At 43.8% G+C, this 25,986-nt stretch overlaps 1 protein-coding gene across 1 annotated transcript in view; it reads left to right on the top strand.

The window, feature by feature from the left end:
- NPHP3 (nephrocystin 3) overlaps positions 1-25,409 on the top strand; it is a 381,101-nt gene extending 355,692 nt beyond the window's left edge. Inside the window, exons 26-27 of the mRNA XM_070726361.1 lie at positions 21,492-21,607; positions 23,702-25,409. Of these exons, the coding sequence (XP_070582462.1) occupies positions 21,492-21,607; positions 23,702-23,876 (291 nt within the window). The 3' untranslated portion in view covers positions 23,877-25,409. The remainder of the gene's footprint in view (positions 1-21,491; positions 21,608-23,701) is intronic.
- The last annotated feature ends 577 nt before the right edge of the window (positions 25,410-25,986 follow it).

Genomic DNA, 25,986 nt, shown 5'->3' with positions numbered 1-25,986 from the left:
TGGATGGGTGTCAACAAACTCAAACTCAACCCTGACAAAACAGAGTGGCTGTGGGTCTTGCCTCCCAAGGACAATTCCATCTGTCCGTCCATCATCCTGGGGGGGGGGGAACTATTGACCCCCTCAGAGAGGGTTCGCAACTTGGGCGTCCTCCTCGATCCACAGCTGACATTGGAACATCATCTTTCGGCTGTGGCGAGGAGGGCTTTTGCCCAGGTTCGCCTGGTGCACCAGTTGCAGCCCTATTTGGACAGGGAGTCATTGCTCACAGTCGCTCATGCCCTCATCACCTCGAGGTTCAATTACTGCAACACTCTGTACATGGGGCTACCTCTGAAAAGTGTTAGGAAACTTCAGATCGTGCAGAATGCGGCCGCGAGAGCCATCGTGAGGCTTCCTAGATTCACCCACGTTTCTACAACACTCCGTGGCCTGCATTGGCTGCCGATCAGTTTCCGGTCCCAATTCAAAGTGTTGGTTATGACCTTTAAAGCCCTACATGGCATTGGACCAGAGTACCTCCGGAACCGCCTGCTACCACACGAATTCCAGCGACCGATAAGGTCCCACAGAGTTGGCCTTCTTCGGGTCCCGTCGATTAAACAATGTCATTTGGCGGGCCCCAGGGGAAGAGCCTTCTCTGTGGCGGACCCGCCCTCTGGAATCAACTCCCCCCACCCTCCTTGTCTTTCGTAAATTACTCAAGACCCATCTATACCACCAGGCATGGGGGAGTTGAGACACCTTTCCACCAGGCTTTTTTATATTTATGTTTGGGTATGTATGTGTTGTTTGCTTTTTAAATATGATAGGGTTTTTATGTGCTTTTTAATATTAGATTTGTTTTCACTAGAATATTGTTTTTATTATTGTTGTGAGCCGCCCTGAGTCTTCGGAGAGGGGCGGCATACAAATCTAATAAATAAATAAATATACTCAGAAAGTGCCTACATTTTCTAAAAAATGGGGCTGTGAACTTGCTTTTGGATTTTTCTGCTTCTAAGCATTCTACATGAAAGAGTTGTTTCATTTGATCTATCACCACGCCCACCCTACAGACTGCGGGTTCCAGCCAGCATTTTAGTAAACATTTTTTGCTAACTAGCAATAGAATAGGGTGGTTCCAAAGTGGTAGATATTTTGATATCTGGAATGATAGGTGGTATTTTATTCGTACGACCTTCCATGTTGCTAGGGTATCACGGAAAACTATTGATTTTTTAATATATGATGGTAATTGAGCTATCTTAACATGTAGTAAGGTGGCCAAGTCCCAGGGTGCACAGTATTGAGATTCTAAATCATATGCTGAAAAAATACTTATGCCTTTTAACCAGTTACAAATGTGCCTCATCATGCATACTAAGTTGTATCCCCTAATATTAGGAGCATTAATCCCTCCTTTTTCCTTTGCAGCTATCAGCTTATGGTAATGGATGCGTGGGCGCTTGCCCTGCCATAAAAAATGGGATATAGTGTTGAATTTCATGAAACTGATTGTCGGGAGCTCCAGAAGGATCTCTTGAAATTGAGTGAGTGGGCAACCAAGTGACAAATGCATTTTAACCTAAATAAGTGCAAGTTATGCACATCAGGGCAAAGAACCCCAATTATACCTACCAACTGATGGGGACCAAACTTTCTGAGACAACCCAAGAAAGGGATCTTGGAGTTTTGGTGGACAACTCAATGAAGATGTCAACCCAGTGCGCAGCAGCAGTAAAAAAAAAGCAAATTCCATGCTTGGCATGATTAGGAAGGCAATCGAAAATAAATCAGTAAGTGTTGTATTTCCTCTGTACAAATCAATGGTGAGACCACACTTGGAGTACTGTGTACAGTTCTGGTCACCGTACCTCAAGAAGGATATAATGTAACTGGGAAAGGTGCAAAAAAGGGCAACAAGAATGATAAAGGAAATGGAGCACCTCCCTTAGGATACCAGGTTGGAACACCTTGGTCTCTTCAGTCTTGAAAGATGGAGTTTAAGGGGTGACTTGATCGAAGTGCATAAAATCATGCATGGGATAGAAAAGATGGATAGTTTTCCGTGATACCATAGCAACATGGAAGATTGTACGAATAAAATACCACCTATCATTCCAGATATCAAAATATCTACCACTTTGGAACCACCCTATTCTATTGCTAGTTAGCAAAAAATGTTTACTAAAATGCTGGCTGGAACCATGGAACTGTGCTTTATCATCTTATCTCATGGGTATGAAAGTCGCCCCCACTTCTAGAAACAACAATCTGGCTGACCAGAGCCATAAAATGGTTTTACCCGTGAGTGGATTAGTCAGAGGGGGGGGGGGAATCCCCCTGCCATCAGCAAAGTCATGACATGGTGATCTGTGATCATAACTTCATCATCATCATCATCATCATCATTAATAATATTATTAATATTATTACTACCAAAACTCCTACTACTAGTATTACTAATGTTATTACTACAACCGCTACTACTTTTATAACCTTAATCACCCACTTCTTCTTGCCAACTTTATCGTCCTACCCACATATGCCACATACTGGAGGCCCTGGCCACCTGTTACCATGCTCCACGCAAATTACCGGATCCTATGGGTTGGAACACTGCCTTAAATTAATTTTAACAAATTGTATTTCTCAAATGGTAGCAATTTCTGTCTGAACATCAGCTATTCCCAGATGAGAAAGTTGGATATTTGACACACATCAACAGCACTAGCCCCTAGTGCTCTTGCAATAAAGCATATGTTTAGTTTAATAAAACAGGATACCTAAGCAGGTAAATTCATGCTTAGCACCACTTACTAACAATCAGAATAGTATATCTATTGCCAAGTTGGGGAGGTCAGTTACTTAATTGGAGGAAAATTAAAACCAATTCATCAACCCAGCACAGGCAGGAAATGCAAAAAGATAGTAGGAAGAGGCAATGAAATTGCTTTCCTCTCCCACTGGCCTCATCACCCATGCTAGTTTAGCACAGTCCTCAAATTCATTAACTATATCCTGAAGACAATGTGAAACTTGGATGGCCAATTTAAGGCTTGTGGGCTCCAACTTCCAAAATTCTCCAGCCAGCTGTATTGTCTTAATAATTCATTGCGATACAGGACATGAGGTATATTCATTCTCACCAGCAGAAGTGTACAAAAGGTAGCTTAGCTTCACAGGATCAAGCAGCTGGACACAACAATGTTGGTTTGTTTAAACAAGACAACAACATCAAATTAAAATTAACTCATACAATCCAGATTGTTGATGGAAATATGCAGACTGTGTAAACCACTCAGAGGGCAAAGGTTTTAAGTCTAAATGCTATTGAAATTGATATTTTGCACATGCCCAGCTTAATAGCATCTAAATTCACAGTGGCAAATGTGCATGGTCTAACATCACTGCACATGTAATGCCTTGCTTGTTCTGATGTATTTGCTTACACCTTCCTGTTGTATTTATTGCATTAAAATGGTGTATTATAAATTACATCTCCAATGTGCACTATTAACAAATGATGCATTTTTTAAAAAAAATTATAAACACAGTGCGCATTTAACTGTTTCCTTTTTTATGGCCTATGTTAGCCCTGAACCTTATTCAGGAAAGAAGAAGCTGACTGACCTACTGGCTCCCAAGAGATGCCATTACAGGGCCAAAACATTTGATAAGGAATCCTTATAGAAAGATACTGATTTTCCAAATCTTTAAGAGATTAACAAACTTCCAGCAGACATGGTTGGTAAATCCACAGTAATTAAATTTAAACATGCCTAGGATAAACATATATCCATCCTAAGATAAAATACAGGAAATAGCATAAGGGCAGACTAGATGGACCATGAGGTCTTTTCCTTTCTCCAATGCACTTGCAAGGAGAGTCCAGGATGGGTAATTCTTCAGTCTGATTGGTAGGGACTGAGTTTAATTTAAATATTAGGCAGGTGCTGCCCCCTTAGCCCTCCAGTCTAAAAACTCAGTCGCAGTAAAGGGACTTTGAGTTTTTTGTTCTACCAATAGTGTTTGGTTTTGAGTGTTTAGGCATTGAATAATTATTTATTGTGAATTAATTAATTAAGTAATTAACTTAAGTATTGTTAAAAATTTAAAATTTTTAACTTGCCTTTTTTTCTTTATCCTTTCTCCACAGGTGCAGCTGGGGGATTTCTCCTCAGGCAGCTCTGGTTTCAGACCTCCAGTAGGTCTAATCCAGTTGACTGCAGCTCCTCCTTTTCTGGAAACCCACACAGGGGCCTGTATGTTGGGTTCAGGAGTGAGCGCCCGGGGAAACTACCTCCGAGGTAGACTCCAGAGGAGAGGAGTGGGTTGACGCCGCGGGGGGGTCCGCCCTCCCCCGTGGCGAATATACCAAGGGGTCAGGACGCCAGAGGTCCTCAGCAGGCCCTCAGATGACAGCCGCGCCCCCCCCCCCGTCGCCCCCACAAGAAAGCGATCCAGCGCGGAATCGGGCGCTTTCAAGGCCCCGGGAGAGGCGGGAACCTGGAAGGCTTTCCCGCCCGTCTCTTGAAAGGCTCCGGCGGCCATATTGGTTGAGAGGCCGGCAGTGAAGGATCTCGCGCCAAAGCTTTGGGCGTTGCCAAGGCAACCGACCGGCGGCCATTTTTGTTGTGAGCTGGTTGACAGCGAGGCGGGGTTTAGCGGCCCGTTTAGGCGCGCTAGCAAGCAAAGCTGGAATCTGCCCTAGCGACACGCAGGCGCAGAGGAGGAACTTAGCTGTCATTCTGCTCTCGGGTCGGTTAGAGCAGTTACGGAGTTTTGGACTTGCTTGCTATACCGGCACAGGCAATCTCACCTTGAGTGACAGTATGACAGATGAGGCAGGCCAGCTGGTGGAGGAGGCCGCCGCAGGGCCTAGCACTCCGAAGGAGAAACCCCAGAAGGCTAAAACCTCTCAGGGGGCCTCTGTGAGGGAAGCAGAGAAGCGCATCCGAGCGCTGGAGAAGCAATTGGAGGCTTCTCAGAAGGTAATGGGCCCTGTTCCTTCTGCCAATCAGCCCAGCCCTTCGATGGCCTTCCCCATGTTCCATCCGGGGGTGGTAGGCACGGCCACGGAGAGAGATTGGTCTCCAGAACGGGTGAGGCTGGCAACACCCACACCCAGGGCTGAGAGACAATGTGCTGTAGGACCTTCTGCATATCCAGCCTTTCCATCAGCCCAGTGTGGTCAGACGGCTACCTTCACTCCTACTTCTGCAGGCCTGCGCAGCTCCAATGATGCCTGGCAGAGTATGCCACAGACTTTACAAGACCTCATTGCCACTGCCTATACCCCGGGAGTGGCCATAGGGGCTCAGCAGCATCAGCAGGCTCCAGTGGGACTCCCTCCAACGAGGTCCAGAGACCCCTGGACTGCCCCAGCCACCTTTTCCTTGGAAGGCTCGATGGATGAGGAGCGGTCATCTAGAGACAATTTCAGTGGGGCTGAGGATGAACTGTCTGGTGATGAGCAGCCCCCTGAACTGCCCAGCTTTACTGGTCTCTTCAAGTCGTCCCTCTTTAGGGTTCTGTTAAATAAAGCAAAGATGACCATCGATCAGGCAGGTGAGGGAGACCAGGCAGCGGCGGCTGAGACGGCCCAACCTGCTGGCGGCCTGTTTGTCTTCCCCAAGCAGGAAACGGTTCACATTCCGTCTTCCCACCTGTTCAGGGAGACTATCCAACGCCCGTGGGAGAACCCGGCTGCTGCCCAGGGACCATCTAATGTTGATCGCAGGTTCTACACGTTTGATCAGGCGATGGAGGACCTGCTGGAATTCCCATTAGTGGATAAACCTGTGACGAGCCTGGTGTCTAATGCCCTTGTTCCCTCGGAGTCTCAGGAAGGTCTGAGGGCAGAGGACAAGAGGGCGGAAAATGTGGTACGCAGAACTCACCAGATGGTGGCCTGGGCTCTTCGAGCCGCTTCGGCGGCATCGTTCTTCAATAGGGCCACGATTCTCTGGATCCAAGAACTACAATCCAGGGTTGATCCGGAAGATAGCAGACTCCGCCAGGACCTCAACAAACTCCTGGCGGCCACGGAGTTTTCGGCGGACGCTACAGTCAACGCCGCCAAATTAGCTTCCCGTGCAATGCCCTCCTCAGTCACCTCCCGTAGACTCATTTGGCTCAGCTGGCAGGCGGACGTTAAATCCAAATGGAGCCTGGCATCTGCCCCATTCAAAGACAAGAAGCTGTTTGGGGAGGTCCTGGACGATGTCCTCATTGAGGATAAAGATAAGAAAAAGGTCATGCCGAAGGCAAACAGGAAACAGGATAGGAGGTTCACTCCCTATCAACGGAGGCAGCCCTTTCGGTCTGAGCCCTCCTCGACGGGCACCCAGGCGTCAAGGCCGTATTTCCAGGGCTCCTTTAGCCAGGGGTCCTTTCGAGCGGACAGATCCTTCCAGGCTGACAGGAATAGATCCTACCAAGGCCGCCGCCCCTTTAGAGGAGGCAACAGAGGCTTCAGGAAGGCAAAGTGACTCCAGGGACAGCAACTGTTTGGGCGGAAGGCTGAGGTCCTTCCATGGCGCATGGGAGACTACCTCCTCAGACACCTGGGCGGTATCCACAGTTGCCCAGGGCTTGAGGATAGAGTTCTTCCGCCCTCCGCCACACAGGTTTCTCCCGTGTCGCATTCCATCAGATGGGGAAAAAAGAAGACTCCTATACAAAGAAGTCTCCCACTTACTGGACATAGGAGCTATAGAGGAGGTTCCCCTGGAACAACAAGGCAGGGGCTTCTCATTCCCAAGTCGTCGGGGGGAGTTCGGCTGATTCTGAACCTGAGGCACTTGAACCTCTATGTCAAATACAGGAGGTTCAAGATGCACTCTCTCAGGTCCATACTTGCAGCTATCCGCCACTGGGACCTCATGTCCTCCATAGACCTGCCTCCATGTTCCGATATTTCCTCCTCACAGACAATTTCTCAGATTCTGCCTCGCCGGAGCCCATTTCCAGTACAGGGCAATGCCCTTTGGCCTATCCTCGGCCCCGAGGGCATTTACGAAGTTGCTGGATGTCCTTACGGCGCACCTCAGATGTCAGTCGGTACGCCTCATGGCGTATTTGGACGACATCATGATTTTGTCCAGAACGCGGGATCGAGCACTAAGGGACTTACATTTGACCATCCAGACCCTGCAAGACCATGGCTTTTCCATTAACTGGGACAAAAGCCACCTGACTCCCACGACCCGCCTGGCCCACTTGGGGACGACGATAGATTCCAAACTGGGCGAGGTGTTTCTGTCCCGGGACAGGCAGTCTACAGTCAGGAAACTGGTGGGAGAGCTACGCCTCCAGCAGTACCCAAGTCTTCTATTTCTATCCAAACTCCTGGGAACACTAGTGTCATGCATTGGCATATTACCGTGGGCGAGGTACCACCTTCGACCATTACAGTGGTTCCTTCTCCCATTTCAGAAGCAGAAATCAAGCCATTCTCGCAGGAGGGTTTTCCTCAATGCCAGGGTTCGCAGATCTCTCCGGTGGTGGGTGTCTCCGGCCTTGAGCAGGGGTTCCCCATTTCTGGAAAAGGAATTCCTCACGGTGACGACCGATGCAAGTCTGCGAGGGTGGGGAGCACATCTTTCCTCACGGATGGCCCAGGGTCTGTGGTCACAGCAGGACCTTTGCAATGTCAACATAAACTTCTTGGAATTGAAGGCAGTTTCACTGGCCCTCCACAGCTTTGCTCACCTGGTGAAGGATCAGCACGTCCTGATCATGACCGACAATGTCGCCACGCGTTCCCACATCAACAGGCAAGGGGGAACAAGGCTGATGTCAGAGGCGGAGGCTCTTTTCAGGTGGGCGGAGGCCAATCTGGCATCACTCTCAGCGGAACACATCTCGGGGGTGGAGAACATCTGTGCAGACTGGCTCAGCAGGGAGACCCTGGATCCAGGGGAATGGCAACTGGAACCCGAGATCTTCCAGGAGATCACCATGAGGTTTGGGATGCCGGTCATGGATCTGTTTGCAACAGATCTCAACTCCCAACTTCCTCGTTTCTTCTTCCGATTTCCATCCCCGGGAGCGGAAGGGGTGGATGCACTGCTCCTCAGATGGCCTCGGGGTCTTTTATATGCGTCTCCACCAATTTCCATCATCCCCAGAGTCATTCGGAAAATATTGTAGGAACAAGCAGAGGTGCTGTTACTGGCCCCCTTTTGGCCCCGTTGGATCTGGTTCGCAGACCTGATGCAACTTTCAATTGCACCATCCTGGAGGATTCCCGACCACCGGATCTCCCTCTTCCAGGGAGCCATGTCACACCCGGAGCCTCAGTGGTGGCAGCTGACCGTGTGGCGCTTGAGCGGGAATGGCTGAAGAGACACGCTCTGCCGGACACGGTTATCGATACCATTCAGGCTGCCCGTAGGCCTTCTACCAGGAGGATCTACCAAGCCACTTGGGCGGCTTTTTCTACGTTCTGTACACAAAAACAAGTAGATCCTCAGACGGCCTCACCTCCTATGGTCCTGACATACTTACAGGCCGGTCTGGACAAGGGCCTTGCCCCGAATACCCTTCGTCGGCATGTGGCTGCTTTATCCAGCATCATTACAATGGACAGTCATCGTCCCTTGAGCAAACATCCATGGATAAGAGACTTCCTGAGAGGGGCTGCTAATATTAAACCGCCAGTCATACATCGATTCCCGTCATGGGACCTGTCCTTGGTGCTACACTCACTAACAGGCCCTCCATTTGAGCCTCTACGACAGGTTTCGGTACGGCTGTTGACTCTTAAGACTGCCTTTCTGGTAGCTATTACGTCTGCCAGAAGGGTCTCAGAGATATCGGCTTTGTCTACCCGACCGGACTTATGTCGTTTTCATCCGGACAGAGTGGTCCTTAGGCTTGACCCAGCTTTCCTCCCTAAGGTGAATACCACCTTTCACAGGGCACAAGACATCGTGCTGCCGGATTTTTGTACTCATGGGTCTCACCCCTCAGAGTTGAGGTGGCACAAGCTGGACGTGAGGAGAGCCCTTAAACTCTACATTCGCAGGACTCAGTCCTTTCGATCTTCAGAAGCTTTGTTTGTGTCCTTTTCATCAAGATCTATGGGGTCTAGAGTTTCCTCCCAGACCATCAGCCGCTGGCTCCGCGAGTGTATTTCGGAGGCCTACAGAGCTAGAGGTTCTCCTGTGCCACAGGGGATCACGGGACACTCGACTCGCAGTGCCGCCACCTCGACGGCATGGAGGACACAGGCGTCTTTAGAGGACATTTGCAGGGCTGCCACTTGGGCTGCTCCCTCAACCTTTATAAAGCACTATCGAATAGACTCCTATGCTTCAGCAGAGGCGGCTTTTGGGAGGAGGGTTCTACAGGAGGTTTGTTCCTTTGCCGAGCCACTGGTCCAGCCTTCTCCCTCCCTTTGAGTTTTTCTTGGGCATATCCCATCCTGGACTCTCCTTGCAAGTGCATTGGAGAAGGACCGTTGAACTTACCTGAACGGTCTTCTCGATGCACTGCAAGGAGAGTCCAGACCCACCCGGCTCTGGACCAGGGACCATCTTAAGGTTTACGGTTCGTTTCTTTAAAGTTTGTTGTTTTTTCATATGGTTCAATAAATGTGTTGGACTTTACTGCTCCTTCGTTTTAATTTAGACTGGAGGGCTAAGGGGGCGGCACCTGCCTAATATTTAAATTAAACTCAGTCCCTACCAATCAGACTGAAGAATTACCCATCCTGGACTCTCCTTGCAGTGCATCGAGAAGACCGTTCAGGTAAGTTCAACGGTCCTTTTCTATGTTTCTATTAAGGAGGCAGTGTTCCTCAAAGAACATTAAATCACCAATTAAAAGTGAGTCAGGGAAATTAATTGGTGGACAACATTTGGAGAATTTCTGCCAAAAACTAGCCCTTTTTTTAATCTCCAAGAACCGTTTCTTTGGAAAAGCCCCTCATCATTTTCAATTCTGGCTTATTTTGCTTCTCCTGAAAAGTAAATTAGAACTAGCTTTCCTTTCAGTGGGTTAATAAAGTAAATTAACAAGAATTTGTTCCAAATAATTGAAAAACCACCCTCATGTTTTCAGAAGCCAACGAAGAACAAACTCTCTAAAAATAAATTATCATCCTCTCCTAGAATTACTAGCAGGGAATACATCTATCTACTTGCCAGAAACGGTATATTATTATTATCATTATTATTATTATTATTATTATTATTATTATTATTATTATTATTATTTAAAACAACTGACGTTCCAGAGCCAAGGCATAAAATCCCAAGTTGTAATATTAGAGATGGCAGTGCAGGATGGCTATTAAAAGTCCACGCTGCTATACTGAGAGGAATAATAGAAGAGCAGAAACCTGATTTACAGGTTTCCCTCCCTCCGTTGGGGCCCGACCCTCCTGGCTGCCTACCCCCCTCCCTGCAATAACCTTGTGTTGCCCTGTGATCATTGCTATCCCAGGGGCTTGGAGCAGTCATCCTTCGTCTTCCTCGTTGAAGAGAACGATTGTTGTTCGTGGAGTCGCTCTACCAGCAGCCTCTATCAGCTGCTCTGAGTCTCCCTGCACCCCCCGCCTGAGGAGCCTCAAACTGCGCTCCTAGCTGCAGCCTCCCAAGGTGAGATCTTGCTAGTCCTCCCAGCTGCCCTTCCCTCCAATACCTAAATTGCCCTTGGAGATCGCTACAATCCCAGGGGCTCAGAAACAGCGCCGTGATTTCTTTTCCTGTTTCGTTCTTGCTTCCTAGTTGCCTTGTAAGCAACGTTGCCCCTGGTGATTTCTGCGATCCCAGGGGCTCTGAAATGGCACCGTCCTCTCCTTCTTCCTTGGCACCCCTCAGAAAGAAAAAAAGGGGGGTAGCTCCGACGGCTCACAGAAGAAGTCAAAAACGAAGTTGTCTGCAGGGCGGCATGCTGGCGAGGAGGCATGGGTGGCGCTATAGGCCCTGAAATAGGGTGATAGCCACGCCCATGCCTCCCGACGGTCTGTGTGAGCCACAAAGGATGCTGGGAGCTATCGCGAGAGATCTCCCCTGCACCGATTGGCGCCGAGCTAATTCTCGCCTCTACAAATGGCGGCCAGGCGTTTAATCGGCCGCCCTTTCAAGAAGGGGAATTGTTTATATTGGATATAATAGTTTGGAAAAAGACATCATTTTTATTAAATGATTACATCCCAAAAAAGAAATGGGGAGGTTATGCCATCGTTGTAGTTCTTGAATTATTTTTGTAATTAATGGAGGAGCCGGAGTGGTGCAGCAGATAGAGTGCTGTACTATAGGCCATTGAAGCTGACTGTAGATCTGAAGGTCAGCAGTTCAAATCTCATCACCAGCTCAAGGTTGACACAGCCATCCATCCTTCCGAGGTGGGTAAAATGAGGACCCGGATTGTGGGGGCAATAGGCTGGCTCTATTAAAAAGTTATTGCTAACATGTTGTAAGCCGCCCTGAGTCTAGAGAGAAGGGCGGCATGAAAATCGAATAAATAAATAAAAATCGAATAAATAAATATATACCGATTCTGCTGTATGTCCAATTTTTATGTCTAAGTATTTCACAAAATTTGATACTACAGGTATCCCTACTATCTCTTTTCCTGTACTTCCCATCGGTCTGTTTCCTTCCAGGAATAGGATTTCACATTTAGATTTATTTATTTTGAACCCCGAAAATGAGCCAAAGTCCTTAAATAAAGTTAAAATTTTGGGGAGATCCCTGCATGGGTCAGACATGAACAGAAGGATATCATCTGCAAAAAATGTGGTCTTAAGTGTAGAAAATCCTATTTGTATTCCTTTAAATGTATTTTGTTCCACTAGATATCTTGCCAGGGGTTCAATGGTCAGATTGAAAAGTAGGGGTGAAAGAGGAGACCCTTGGCGAGTCCCCTTCAACAAAGAGAAAGGTGTGGATATAAATCCTGTAGTACATATTCTTGCCTTAGGTGCTTGGTAGAGGCCTTGTATATAGGTACAGAAAGGACCTTGTAGTCAATATGGTCACGTACCTGTCCCAGCCACTGCCATTTCACACTATCAAAAGCTTTCTCAGCTTCTATAGTGATTAGGCCTGGTGCTGCTCCCAGCGATACCCTGGTAGATGCCTGATCCAGAGCTAATAGAGCTTTCCTCACGTTGGTAACTGCAGCCCTGCCTTGGGTAAAGCCTACCTGTGTAGGTGTTATTAATGTAGGGAGAATATTTGCCAATCGGTTTGCCATTAACTTGGATATAATTTTTAAGTCTACATTAATAAGTGATATTGGTCTAAAAGAGGCTGGTTCATCACAAGTTTTCCCAGATTTTGGCAATAATTTGACATGTGCTATATTTAAAGAGTTTGATAATTGGCATCCTGATAGCAAAGAAGAATACAGTCCTGTAAGAAATGGAGTAATTTGTTCCTGCATTGTTTTATAAAAGTCCCCTGTGTAGCTATCTGGGCCTGGGGCTTTGCCTGTAGGTAGTGACTTGATGTTTTTTTGTACTTCCTCTGCCGTGATTGGGGCGTTTAATATCTCTAGTTGTTCTGTAGATAGCCATGGCATATGAACCCTCTGAAGGAATTCCATTCCTTTGGTAACATTTACTTTTGTATCGGTGTAAAATTTAGTGAAGTAGTTTCCTAGAATATTTATTATTTCCTTGGGATTAGTAGTATACGTTCCATTGGGTCATTTGAGCCTGTGTATATTTGTCTGTGATAATGTACCCCTTGCTAGGTTGGCCAGTAGTTTGCCAGATTTATTTCCAAACTGGTGTAATTTCATTTCCAGTAAAGACCGTACGAATGCCCCCTTCTGCTCTGCCCATATATCAAAGGCCCTTTGGGCCTCAACCCATCGGTCTTTGTTTAAAGTGGTTGGGAATGAGAGGAAGTTCATATAAGCAGTTCTCACCTCAGCAGATGTCAAGGCATATTGCTGTCTTATCTTTTTTATTGATTGGACATCGGCCATAATTCTACCCCGTAAGAACAGCTTTTGCTGTTTCCCAAAAGAGGATTTCACTTACATATTCATGCCACCATCTCCTGAGTAACAGGTCAAAATTTCCATCTTTTAGTAGAAAGGATGGGAATCTCCAAATATAATTGTTACCTTTTGGGTATATTTCTTGCATATTCAATGAAACGGGAGTGATTTGAGATTACTAAATCTTCAATATTTACTGATGAGGTCCTAGGTAGAAGGGATGGGCTGAGTAAAATATAGTCAATACATGACCACGAGTCATGGGGGTGTGAATAATGGGTATATTCTTTCCCATTTGGATGCTTGAAGCGCCAAGTGTCCAGTAGTCTGCAAGGCAAGTCTGGGTTTCCCCCAGTGTACAATGCTCATATTTAGTTTCCTATTCTCCAGCACTGAGACAACTTCATTCATATCTCCTCCCAATATCTTATTAGGGAAAGCATCTCCTAATAACAGGGATTGGATCTCTATATAATAAGTATGCTGTCCCGCATTTGGAGCATACAAATTATATATACTAAGCTCCCCTATTGGACTAGATATTCTGACATTTAAAAGTCTACCTGCATCATCGGTATCTATTGAGTAGATTTCATGTTGAATATTTTTATGGATAAGCAACAAAACTCCTGCTTTCCTTTCCTTTGCCAAAGACCCTGCTAGAGATCAACCTTTCTAACTCAATAAAACAATAGTAAAAAAACAGAAATTCTCAATTAACTAATAACGTTTCTTTAAATTTTAAGTGACTTCTTTTTTTTCTGGTACCAGTTGGCCATCTCCTTCTTTCCTCCCCAATAATTGTAGTATTTATATGTAACAGCTCCCCCCCCCCTTTAAACTATTTTAGTTTATATTGTGTGCATTGTAGATTGCCTTGGAAGGTCTGCCTTTTACTGCTGAAGCTGTCTTATGTCCCAAAGCTGGCCAGTCTTCATCTTGTAATGGAGTAGTCTTGGTTTTTTCCAGATTTGTTGCATGAAGTTCCCTCTTTTCAGCATTGCTCCTTTGATACCAGAGTTGATGGTAAATCCCGGTCTGGATTGCTGTGTATCTTGGTCTTCAAGCAGAGATCTTAGGTTGCGTGACTCTATTTCATCAGGGGATGGCAGTAGATGTCTTTGAGCTTCTCCTGCCGGATTATAAATTAAGAGCCATCAGAATGTCTCATTTTTAAAATGGCTTCATAAAGTAATTGGAAAGGCACCTTTGGTTTTGCTAATTCAGAGCATATTCCACTAAATGTTTTTCTTTTTTTTGTAACCTCTGCTGAATAATCTGCAAATAGGAGGATTTTGTAGCCTCTCACTTTAACTGTGTCTCTGTGATTTCTATAGGTTCTCAGCAATTCTTCTTTCTTCACATAGTCTAGAAATTTCATTATGACCTGTCTAGGTCTTACAGCACCTTCCTTTACGTTGTCCAAATTTTGGGGGCGTATCGCCCCTATCTTATGGGCTCTTTCTATTTTGAAAGGATGAGGAAGACTCAAAGCAGCAGGTAAATCCTTTTCACAAATGGCGCGCAATTCCTTTGCAGGGATATCATCTATAAGACCTACCATTCGGAGGTTATTCCTTCTGGAGCGATTTTCTAAGTCCTCAATACGTTCATGTAATTTGGTAGTTGCTTGGATCACATCTTTAAGCATGCTGTAGTTTTCCTCCATTTCTGTTACTATTATAGTCAAGCGTTTGTCTGTTTCTTCAAGGTGCAAGCCCTGCTGTGCTACATCAGCTTTTAAGGCATTTAGAGTCTCTTGTATTGTATTTGTGAGTGTATCTTTAAGGTCTGGAGCAAGCAGTTTAGCAACTTCAATTGCCATGTTACTGTAATCCGGTGCTTCAAGGGTTAATAAAATTTGAGTACCTTGCTCAGTAATTAAGGCTTTTACTTGGGAGGTTTGTTGTCTCTGAGATTTGGGATCTGGAGAGGGAGGCGCCATTTTGGAGAGAGTTTTGTATTCCTTGTGTTCTGTTCAGCTGTGATTCTAGGTTTGTGTCTGCTCCATAAAAGGTAACGTTTCATAAAATACAGAGGCACCCACTGTGGAAGTTCCCACATGCTAGGAACCTGATTTTTGTTTGAGCTGCTGAGCAGGCTTTCTGGGGGAGGGTTGAACGGAGTTCTCAGCTCAAGCTGCCTGCATACCAGTGCTGGAACCCTGTTTGTTTAGTTTTAACTCTGGGTTTCTAATATATAGTTTTACGTAGATTTCTTTAAAAAAAAATAATAATTAAATTTTATACATTAAAAAAATTACATTCAAAAATATACCAAGACAAATACAAATATAGATCCAGCTATTTTTCCAGTAAGTTAACATCCAACTAATTTCTTGTTATTCATATGTTGTAAAATTTTATATCTATACCTATATTCTGATACACACATTTTTGTTATAGGTCTGTTTTCCTTTTTTCTATCCATTTATACCATGTTGTCCAGATATTATAATAATCTGAGTCTTTTTTATCATTTATTGCTATAGTTAGTCAATCCATTTCTACACAATCATATACTTTCTTAATTATTTCTCTTATCCTCAGATATTTTTAAATCATTCAATCTTTGTGCGCATGCAATTCTCGCTGCAGTCACAATATGGAGTAAAATATATTTTATGTTTCTTGAATAGGTTTTTCTTATAATTCCCAATAAAAAAAATTCCAGAGTGAAGTCAATATTAATTGTTGTCAGAGAGGGGTGGGGCCAATGGCCACGATGGCACAAAGTTCCACTTCGCCCATGGGGGTGCTTCGAATCCCCACCACCTGGGGGTCCTGGTATCCATGGAACCGGTCCAGATCCTCCCTGGAGGGGAGGTGAAGATGGGTCGCTGCCGGGGGTCTGGTTTGGGGTTGGCATAGCCCCCAGATGAATCAGCATGACCTACACTGGTGGCGGTGCGAAATCGGCCAGGTTGCCATGCCTGAGCCGACCTAAGCCGTGGCGCTGACACCGCAATGCAAGGATTGAAGCAGCGAGGGAACACCTGGGAAGAGAACTCTAAGAACTGTGCTGGAGAGATGAAGGAGGAATTTTAAGCTGTGCTGGTGAGTGAAGTGGCCAAATAAAGATTGGAGACTGTTTTAGCTTATTTTGTGTTCGGAATAAAAAATAAAGTTACTGGAAATGGAAGGAAGCAGCTGTATCTGCGGTGAGGAGACAGTAAAAGCTTCTGAAACAGCAAGAGCCCAAAAGTGGATTTAACAAGTGAAGATATATATATTGGATTATAGTAATATCCTAAAAAAATTATAAGAAGATTGATTTACTTTTTATTTACCGAGAGATTTAAGCTTTCAAGTAAGAAAATAAAGGAACTCTATGGAATTTGCAAAACACCCCCACCTGCTGGTTGGAAGACTTACTACAAGAGAAAACTTGAATTTACTTTCCGACAAATGCTGACTTTGTTTTGGGAAGAGAATGTTAAGAACTGTGCTGGAGAGGTGAAGATGGAATTTTATACTGTGCTGGTGAGTGAAGCAGCCAAATAAAGATTTGAGACTGTTTTAGCTTATTTGGAGTACGGAGTAAAAAATAAAGTTACCGGAAATGGGAGAAAGCAGCTGTATCTGTGTTGAGGAGACAGCGAAAGCTTCTGAAACAGTAGGAGCCCAAAAGTGGATTTAACAAGTAAAGATATATAATTTGGATTACAGTAATATCTTCAAATTTTAAGATGATTTTATTTATTTATTTATTTATTAGATTTGTATGCCGCCCCTCTCTGAAGACTCGGGGCGGCTCACAACAAACAGTACAAATCCAAGAGTTAAAAGAATTTTTTCACTTCAATTTTATTTCATTGTGTTCAGAAATGTTCAAAATAGTATACTAGTGAAAAAAAGTATTGAAAAAAAACATTCCAGTAGCTAGAACCAACCTTTTTTTACTCCAGGTCACATATGACCCGGAGGACTACAAGTGTTCAAAACATAATATTTTTTTCATTTCATTATGTTCAGAAATGTTCAGATTAGTATACCAATGCCAAAGATGGTAAAAAAATTCTGATTTGGCAGGCTCTTCTATCTATAAATTGAAAAAAGTGCACACAGACATTTCTGAGCAAAATAAACAAATAAGCATCATTTTTTCATTTCAATTTTCATATCATTGTGTTCAGAAATGTTCAAATTAGTATACTAGTGAAAAAAGTATTCAAAAAGACCATTCCAGTAGCTAGAACCAACCTTTTTATACTCCGGGTCTAAAAGGACCCAAAGGGTAACAAGTGCATAGTAAATGCGAGGAGCTTACCAGGGTTAAAGTGGAGTTTAGAAACTGGTAATCTCCTCTCTGTTCTCTTACTCTCCTTGGTATCTGCTTTAGTATGTTAATCTCCTTTTCTTTATATGTCCAAGTGTGCCCTCTTGTAGCCATATATACCGCATCCTTAATTTTTCTCCTAGCAAACCTCACATGTACTTCTCTTGGTAAATTATGATGCTTGCCATAATTAGTTTGGGTCCGGCATGCCTCATCTATTTCCTGTTTGTCCTTTTGAAGTATTTCAACTATTAATTCAGCCATTTGATTTTCTATATCCTCCTCCCTATTTTCTACAATGTTCTGAAATCTAAAAAAATACGAAGATCTGTCCATTTCCATATTTATCAAGGAGTGTTCCAATTCTTTGTAGGTTTTGTTTGTTTTATAATCCATTTTTTCTATCTTCTTTTCATTCTGTCCTACTTTTGTACCGATTATTTTAATCTGTTCCTCATTTTTTTTCACCATGCCCTGCATTGTTTTCATATTGTTGTTCAATCGTAAAATATCTAGTTTTAACTCAGCGTGATTTTGTGTAATGGCCTCCTGTAACTTTAACATTATCTCTTGGACCATATTTAATGTTGTATAAAGGTTGAACTACTTGCTTTTTCCATTAACATCTCATCAATTGGGCACTGGGTTGCTGGAGAAGCAGCCCCTGCAGCCTCAATAGCATCTGGGGTTTTACCTCCTTTTGTTATTTGTATGGTTGCAGTACTCAACATTTCTTTTAATATTTTATCTTGTTTTTCTAATATACTGAAAATCCTATTCCAAATTACCATCCGGAGACCACAAACAGAGTCTACGGAGAGGGGCGGCATACAAATCAAATAAGTAAATAAATAAAATAAATCTTGCTTAATTCAATCAGTTAGAATTAAATTTACCTTATATAAGACCTTATATAAAATGAACAAACTGGTAATAAATCTACTTATCTCTATAACAGGGGTCCCCAAACTTTTTACACAGGGGGCCAGTTCACTGTCCCTCAGACTGTTGGAGGGCCGGACTATAAAAAAAACTATGAACAAATCCCTATGCACACTGCACATACCTTATTTTAATGTAAAAAACAAAATGGGAACGTACTATTTGGGGGTGGAAAGAAGTCTGAGATTCATATATGTTTATGTTTTGTTTTTAATTTTCTTTTGTTAACATCTGATTGGTTATACAAGGTTTTCTTGGTTTATAGAAAAAGCAGAAGCTCCAAGACAGTGGCACCAACGTCGGGTCGCAGTACATTGCTGGCGCTGCGCTGGGCCTGGGCACAGGGCTGGCACTGGCCCGCTGGCTGGGCCGGGACGGAGGTGCCAGCCCCATGTCCAGCACAGCGCCAGCAATGTACGTAACACATCAAGCCGCTGGCGCCGGTGCCTTGCAGCCAACCGCCCCACCGCCGTCTTACGGCTACTGCTTAGTGCCCCCCCCGCTCGACCCACATTTGGCGGCACCACCTTCGTGGCTTGCCCTGCTGCCCCGCGCCCGCCAGAGCTGCCCAGTGCAGCTGAAGCCCGGGGCGGAGTAGGCGGCGGTGGCTGCTTCAGGCCCGCCCCCAAGCTGAGCTTCCTTTGGCTTCCTTCGATGCAAAGCTGCAAAGCTCACCTGCCGCCTCGAAGGAAGCCAAAGGAAGCTCAGCTCAACGAGGACCGGGTGTTGGTCCCTTGAAGCTGCAGCCGCCGCCGCCCACCAAGGAGATCCCTTCGCCCGAACGGAGGCGGCGGCGGTGAGCTCAAGGAACCAAGAGCCGGTCTTTCTCCGCGCTGAATTGTTGCAGCTTCTGAGGCCGCATCCGCCTCCAGGCGAAGGGATCTCCTCGGTGGGCGGCCTCGGTCCGAAAAGGACCGGCTGTTGGTCCCTTGGCGGAGGCAGAGGCAGCCTCAGAGGCTGCAACAATTCAGCACCGAGAAAGACCGGCTGTTGGTCCCTTGAGCCCGCCGCCGCCACCTCCGTTCAGGCGAAGGGATCTCCTCGGTGGGCGGCGGCGGCGGCAGCTTCAAGGGACCAACAGCCGGCCCTCGTTGAGCTGAGCTTCCTTTGGCTTCCTTCCTTTCTCCACCAAGGAGATCCCTTCGCCCGAACAGAGGCGGCGGTGGCGGGCTCAAGGGACCAAGAGCCGGTCTTGTTTACTGCCCCCTCCAGACGCTCTTGCAGGGCTTCCAGGCTCCCCGCGGGCAGCGAAGAAGCAAAAAAGCAGCACTCTCCCGCTCTCTCTCTTCCTCTCTTTCTTGCGTTATTTCTCTCTCACACTCCCTTTCTATGTCTCCCTCTTTCTCTCTCTCTCTCTCCCCCTCTCCGCAGCAGACCCCCCACACGCCAAAAGTGCCCAAGCGCGCGCAAACCTCACCGGTGCAAAAAAAAAAAAGCAAAAAAGCGGCACTGGAGGGACAAAGACGGTCTGCAGCTGAGCGTCTGGAGGAGGAGGAGGAGGCGGAAAGCCAGGGGGCGGGGAGGAAAGCAATTGGCCAATTTCTTTCTCAGAGGAACTGTTGCTGCTCTGCCATAGGGTGCTTTCCTCCCCGCCCTCCTGGCTTTCCTCTTCCTTGCCGCCGCCAGACGCTCGGCAGCAGAGTGGAGATGACATTCGGAACTTAGTATATTATAGATGGTAAAATTTCGTACGCTGCCACGGGCCGGGTAAATGACCTCAGCGGGCCGCATCCGGCCCGCGGGCCGTAGTTTGGGGACCGCTGCTCTATAACAACCTCTTTGGATATAAAATATAAATATCAGTCTTTATACTAAATAAGATATAAAAGTAAACATTTAGATTAAATTAAGTCAAGTTTAAGATTTAACTATCAAATATATTAAAAGAAAGGAGAAAATGAGAGGCAAGGAAAGACAGCTATAACACTATGTTATTAAATATCCTTATTCTTATCAGTTAATACTAAGTAACTCTAAGAGGAAAAAGTCAAATAGGATGAAAAAAAATAGGAGTAAAAATATTTAGTACAAAAATAGTTAGCAAAAGTAAAGTTGTAAAAGTCCAAATATTCAATTTCCAAAAGGGACAGAAAAATCCTCTAGTTCAAAACATAAGAGATACCTTGTAACAGTCTTGGTGGCAACAGATAGTATAACAGTAACAGGCTACTGTTCGTTTTATAAATAAACTTCTCAGCAAGACTTCTGAGCAAGAATTCCTCAAGAGAAGGAGGGGAAAAAAGGTTTCTCTAAATTTCTATCAGTATTATTTACGAAGCACAGTTTATTTCAATTATAAGTTGTTTAAAGTCGAACACCCTGGATTCTGTTGTAACCCTCTCTGTCCATATTTACCAAGTGCTCAGCAGTTTCCCATCTGGTGACCATGTGTTCCTGTGCTCCAAGAATCAGCACCAATCTCCTCAATCCTTCTTTTACAAAGTTTTTCCCTGTATTGGTGTCTTTTTTTTCCTGGATTGGGGCAAATCTCTGGACCTTCGCAGCAGCAAACGCCTTCACCCCGCTGCAGTCCGGGATGCCCCTCTTCCTCCACGTCGTCCTTCAGATTCATGTACCTCGAAGGGTCTCCAACAGCGAAAATTAAACAGCCATCAAGAACGGAGCTCGTTTTTTCCCACCTGCAGAGCCCACACTCCCACCGGAAGTTTCCCCCTACCGGAAGTTTTATGTAGATTTCTAACATGTTGTAAGCCGCCCTAAGTCTCAGGAGAAGGGTGGCATAGAAATCAAATAAAACAAACAAACATAGATACATTAAAGTGCAATTAGTGTTTACTTTTAGAAATAGTACAGTCAAGTTAAATAGTCCAGGTCATACACATTCAAATCAGTCAATATCTCTCAATACAATAATCTTCTTACAGGCCTGTCTTTGTCTTACATGTCAAACATACAGCTTATAAATACATCAAACTATCACAGAGCTAACCATATCAGGCAAAGAATAATGAATGACTCAGCAGAGAGAATCATGCTCTCTATCGCCCTCTTATGGTAATTTGCAACACCATAGCCGATTGGAACTCAGTAATACATTTAAAGCTATATTACCTTAATACATACAAACATACATAGTTGGCTTGTTTATATATTGCCAACCCAACTATTTGGACAGAGCCCTAACAAAAGGATCTTATGTTTGCACATAACTGCTAAACTTTGGGGAGAGGGGATATTCAATTCCTGTTGCCATAAACCTTGTACTATAGACAATCAGACTGATTTTCCAGCTTTAAAATGAATTTTAGTAAATATTTTAAAAATGCATGCCTAATTTTGTTTTATTATTTTTGGTTTTTTAGAAAAAACACCAGGAAGCGTTGCCTCTGTATGAACATGCACTGAAAATTTATGAAGACAGCTTTGGACATATGCATCCTCGTGTAGGGGAAACATTAAAAAATTTGGCTGTGCTAAGGTATCAAGTAAATGTGTTTGTTTTATTCTAGATAAATTGCCACTAATTATAGCAGCTCCTAACATTTATATGTTGGTAGTGAATGGATGGTACTGAAGCATTTATGCCTTTGAGCCACTTAATCTGCTTGTAGCCTATGCAAAATCCAGCTAGGCAGAGGCTGCGTATCACTGAATGACTGAATAAAATTTTCTCCATATTGTTGAATTTAGGCTATAATGGGAAAGATGGTGGATGGAGGATGGTGGACTTAGAAAGATGTTGGATGTTGGACTTGGAATGAGGATGTAGATTATAAATCTTTAACAGAATAACAGAGTTAAAAGGATTGTAGGCAGTGATAGGCTCCTATAGGTACAGTCAGGTACGCAGAACCGGTTGAATTTTTTTTTTTTTTCCCCTTCTGGGCTCTGGGTATGTTTTTCCTATTGCAGTAAATGAAATTGAATGTGTATAATTTTAGAAGAACTGTGCGTGCATGTGTGTGTACATACACATACAGTTTATATAGTAGATAATGTATATTTTTGTTTGTGCTTGTGTGTAATATGTATGTACACATATGGCATACAGGGGTGGACAAAAACATGGAAACACTTGATTTTGTGGCATCACAATGTTTGAACATGTTCAAATCATTCAAAACTTGACATATTTTAATTTTTTTTAATTCTGTTATTTGGTATGTTTTTTTAAACTACCTTTTTTAAAATAGAAATTTAAGGAAATTGGTTATAACCTTCTAGAAATGGCAGACCTCTCAGACTTTCAAAGAGGTCAAATTGTTAGTGCTCGAATGGCAGGTGCTAGTGTAACAGAAAGTGCCTGAATGTTTGGCATTTCAAGAATTAATGTGTCAAAAGTAATGACTGCTTTTGAAAGAGAATGGAAAACGTCCTCAGTCAAGCACGGGTCTGGTCGAAAGTTGAAGTTTCTGAGAGAGACTCTAAAGCGAATTGTTGGAGCAGATCACAAGACCACAGCTCCTAAAATCACTGCAGAGCTCAATAGATACATACAGAACTCAGTTTCCAGAAAAACTGTTCGAAAGGAGCTTCACAAACCGGGATTCTACGGAAGAGCTGCAATTAGAAAATCTCTGCTCTTAAAGACAAATGTTTCAAAGCATTTAGAGTGGTGTAGAAACCACCAGAAATGGTCCCTCGAGCAGTGGCAAAATGTGATTTTCTCTGACAAATCAATGTTTACCCTTTTTCCGACCTCCGGCCATGTTTAATCATTTCATCCAGACTGCCTTCTCCCAACCGTCAAACATGGTGGGGGTTCAGTGATGATCTGGGGTGCTATTTCTTGGAAATCCGCTGGGCCAATGATTTCCCTTCATGGAAGAATTAACAGCCATCACTATTTAGGAATTTTGGCCGACCAAATTCATCCTATGGTTCAAGAACTGTTTCCAGAGGGGGATGCCATCTTTCAAGATGATAATGCACCAATCCATAGAGCAAGAATTGTTAAATATTGGCACGAGGAACATTCTAATGAAGTTCAGCATTTCATCTGGCCACCACAATCACCAGACCTCAATATTGAGCATTTATGGTCGGTTTTAAGGATTCAAGTAACAAGTCGATTTCCACCACCATTGTCTCTAAAAGACTTGGAGGGCGCTTTAACTGAAGAATGGGCTAAAATTCCTTTGGAAACAATTCACAATTTGTATGAATCAATATCTCAGAGAATTGAGGGTGTATTTGCCGCAAATGGTGGGCCAACACCATATTAAAAGATATTTTGATGATTTTTCAAGGTGTTTCCATTCTTTTGTCCACCCCTGTATATACATAGAAAAAAATAGTATATTTTGGATGTTCAGTAATAGTAAACAGATAGGGGAATTGTATCTCTTTGAGGTGAGAGGCCAGGCACCCTAACCCAGAGCCTTGACATAAGTGACGTCAAGTTGGCCACCTTTAAGTCACCAACCACATTCCCACCTGATCACATGGCTGACAAGCCACGCCCAGAGTGTGGTAGTAAAATTTTTTGCACCTCTTCACTCTAATTCAAACTCCTGCTCAAACAAAAGACCTTTAAGACTTTATTAAGTCCTACCCTCTTTTCTCCCCAAAGCTATGAAGGAGGTGACTTTGAAAAGGCTGCTGAGCTTTATAAGAAAGCCATGGAAATTAAAGAAGAAGAGATGATAATGGGTGGAAAAGCTACTTCTCATCACTCATCAACTGGAGATGCACTCAGCATTAAAAGCGATTTTTCTCACAAGTATTTTCAACATGGACCAAAATAAGGGAAGGTAGTATATTAATCATAAGAAGGAAATATTTTTGCTGAAAAGAAATAATGTTCCATTTTAAAAGAGTGGAAAAAGAGAAGAGAAAAACAGTTAAAGATTTGTATTAGTTTACTAACATTGATTTTGAGCATATTATATTCAGCTAAAGCCCACTGTTTTTTAAAGATTTGGCTAATGTTTTTAAAAAATGCTATTAATTTTTTCTACCTTTGTTAGAACAACTTGAGTTGTTCTGCCCCCATTAAGTAAGTAAAGCATTTACTGGCCATTTGGGTTTTTGGACTGCCTTTTTTTTTCATTGCAGAAAGTAGTTACAAAACAAAACAAGGAGTTAACAGTCTGCATGTTACTGCAGAGGCTTTAATCTCAATGAGATTATATTTTTATTTTTAAAAATTAAATGTATACTCAAAGTATTAAAATTTGACTAATACAGATAATATATGTAGTCTTTAAGTTATGATGATAATTGACCCCAAAATTTTGCTAAGCAAGGCTATTTTAAGTGCATTTTATTCCATTTTAGGACATTACTTGTCCAGAAATGATGTTCACACGACTCCAGCACAGTGCAACTGTCATAAATGTATTCAAGAATAGAATAGAATAGAATTTTATTGGCCAAGTGTGATTGGACACACAAGGAATTTGTCTTGGTGCACATACATAAAAGAAAAAGATACATTTGTCAAGAATCATGTGGTACAACACTTAATGATTGTCATGGAGGTCAAATAAGCAATGAAGGAACAATAAATATTAATAAAAATCTTAGGATACAAGCAACAAATTACAGTCATATACAGTGGAACCCCGACATAAGAGCTGCTCTACTTAAGAGCAACTCGAGATAAGAGCTGGGAGGGGAGAGATATTTTTGTTCTACTTACAAGCCCAAATTCGAGATACAAGCGCCAAGGAGCTGTCTCCTGAAGCCAAACGCTAACTTCCGCGTTCGGCTTCAGGAGACAGCTGCGAAGCGGCGCGCGTGTTTTAAAAGGTTGCAGCCGGCCTGGGGGGTTCGGGGGGGTGCTTGCAGCTTTCTTTCTTGCTCTTTTTCTTTCTCTCTTTTACCTTCCCTTCCTCTATTTCTTCTTTTCTTTCTCCTTCCCACCTTCTTCCCTCCCTCCCTCCCTTCACTCATTCCTCTCTTACTCTCCCCTTTCATAAGTTTCCTTGCTTCCTTCCTCTGTTCCTGTCCCTTCCCCCTTTCTTTCTTTCTTTCTTTCTTTCTTTCTTTCTTTCTTTCTTGCTCTTTTTATTTCTCTCTTTTACCTTCCCTTCCTCTATTTCTTCTTTTCTTTCTCCTTCCCACCTTCTTCCCTCCCTCCCTCCCTTCACTCATTCCTCTTACTCTCCCCTTTCATAAGTTTCCTTGCTTCCTTCCTCTGTTCCTGTCCCTTCCCTCTTTCCTTCCTTCCCACCCTCCGTCCATTCATTCACCCATTCCTCTCTTGATCGCTTAAAGCCGGTCCCTGGTGCAAAAAGGGTTGGGGACCTCTGTCCTACAGGATTGGGTGGCAGAGAAGTTGAACATATGTAAATTTAAAAGTTTAAGAAAGTTTACAAGTTAAGTGAAAGAAACTTCATTATTCATTTATATGTACATGTACATTTCTTCATTAAAAACATGTCTTTCTGCATAATTTAGACTAACTTTGTGAGTTTTTTGAGGGCTGGAACCAATTAAAATTATTTACATTAATTCCTATGGGGAAAAGTCGTTCGAGATAAGAGCTGCTCGACTTAAGAGCCCAGGTCCGGAACGAATTAAACTCGTATCTCGAGGTACCACTGTAGTCCTAAGTGGGAGGAAAAGGATGATAGGAATGATGAGAAAAACTAGTAGAAATAGAAGTGCAGACTTAGTAAAAAGTCTGACAGTGAGGGAATTATTTGTTTAGTAGAGTAATGGCACTTGGGAAAAAACTGTTCTTATGTCTAGTTGTCTTGATGCACAGTGCTCTGTAGCGACGTTTTGAGGGTAGGAGTTGAAACAGTTTATGTCCAGGATGTGAGGGGTCAGGGGTAAATATTTTCCCCGCCCTCTTTTTGACTCGTGCAGTATACAGGTCCTCAATGGAAGGCAGGTTGGCAGCAATTG

The sequence above is a fragment of the Erythrolamprus reginae genome, chromosome Z (assembly GCF_031021105.1).
Source record: "Erythrolamprus reginae isolate rEryReg1 chromosome Z, rEryReg1.hap1, whole genome shotgun sequence".
NCBI classification, from domain to species: Eukaryota; Metazoa; Chordata; class Lepidosauria; order Squamata; family Dipsadidae; genus Erythrolamprus; species Erythrolamprus reginae.
This window is presented reverse-complemented; position numbering and strand designations above follow the sequence as displayed.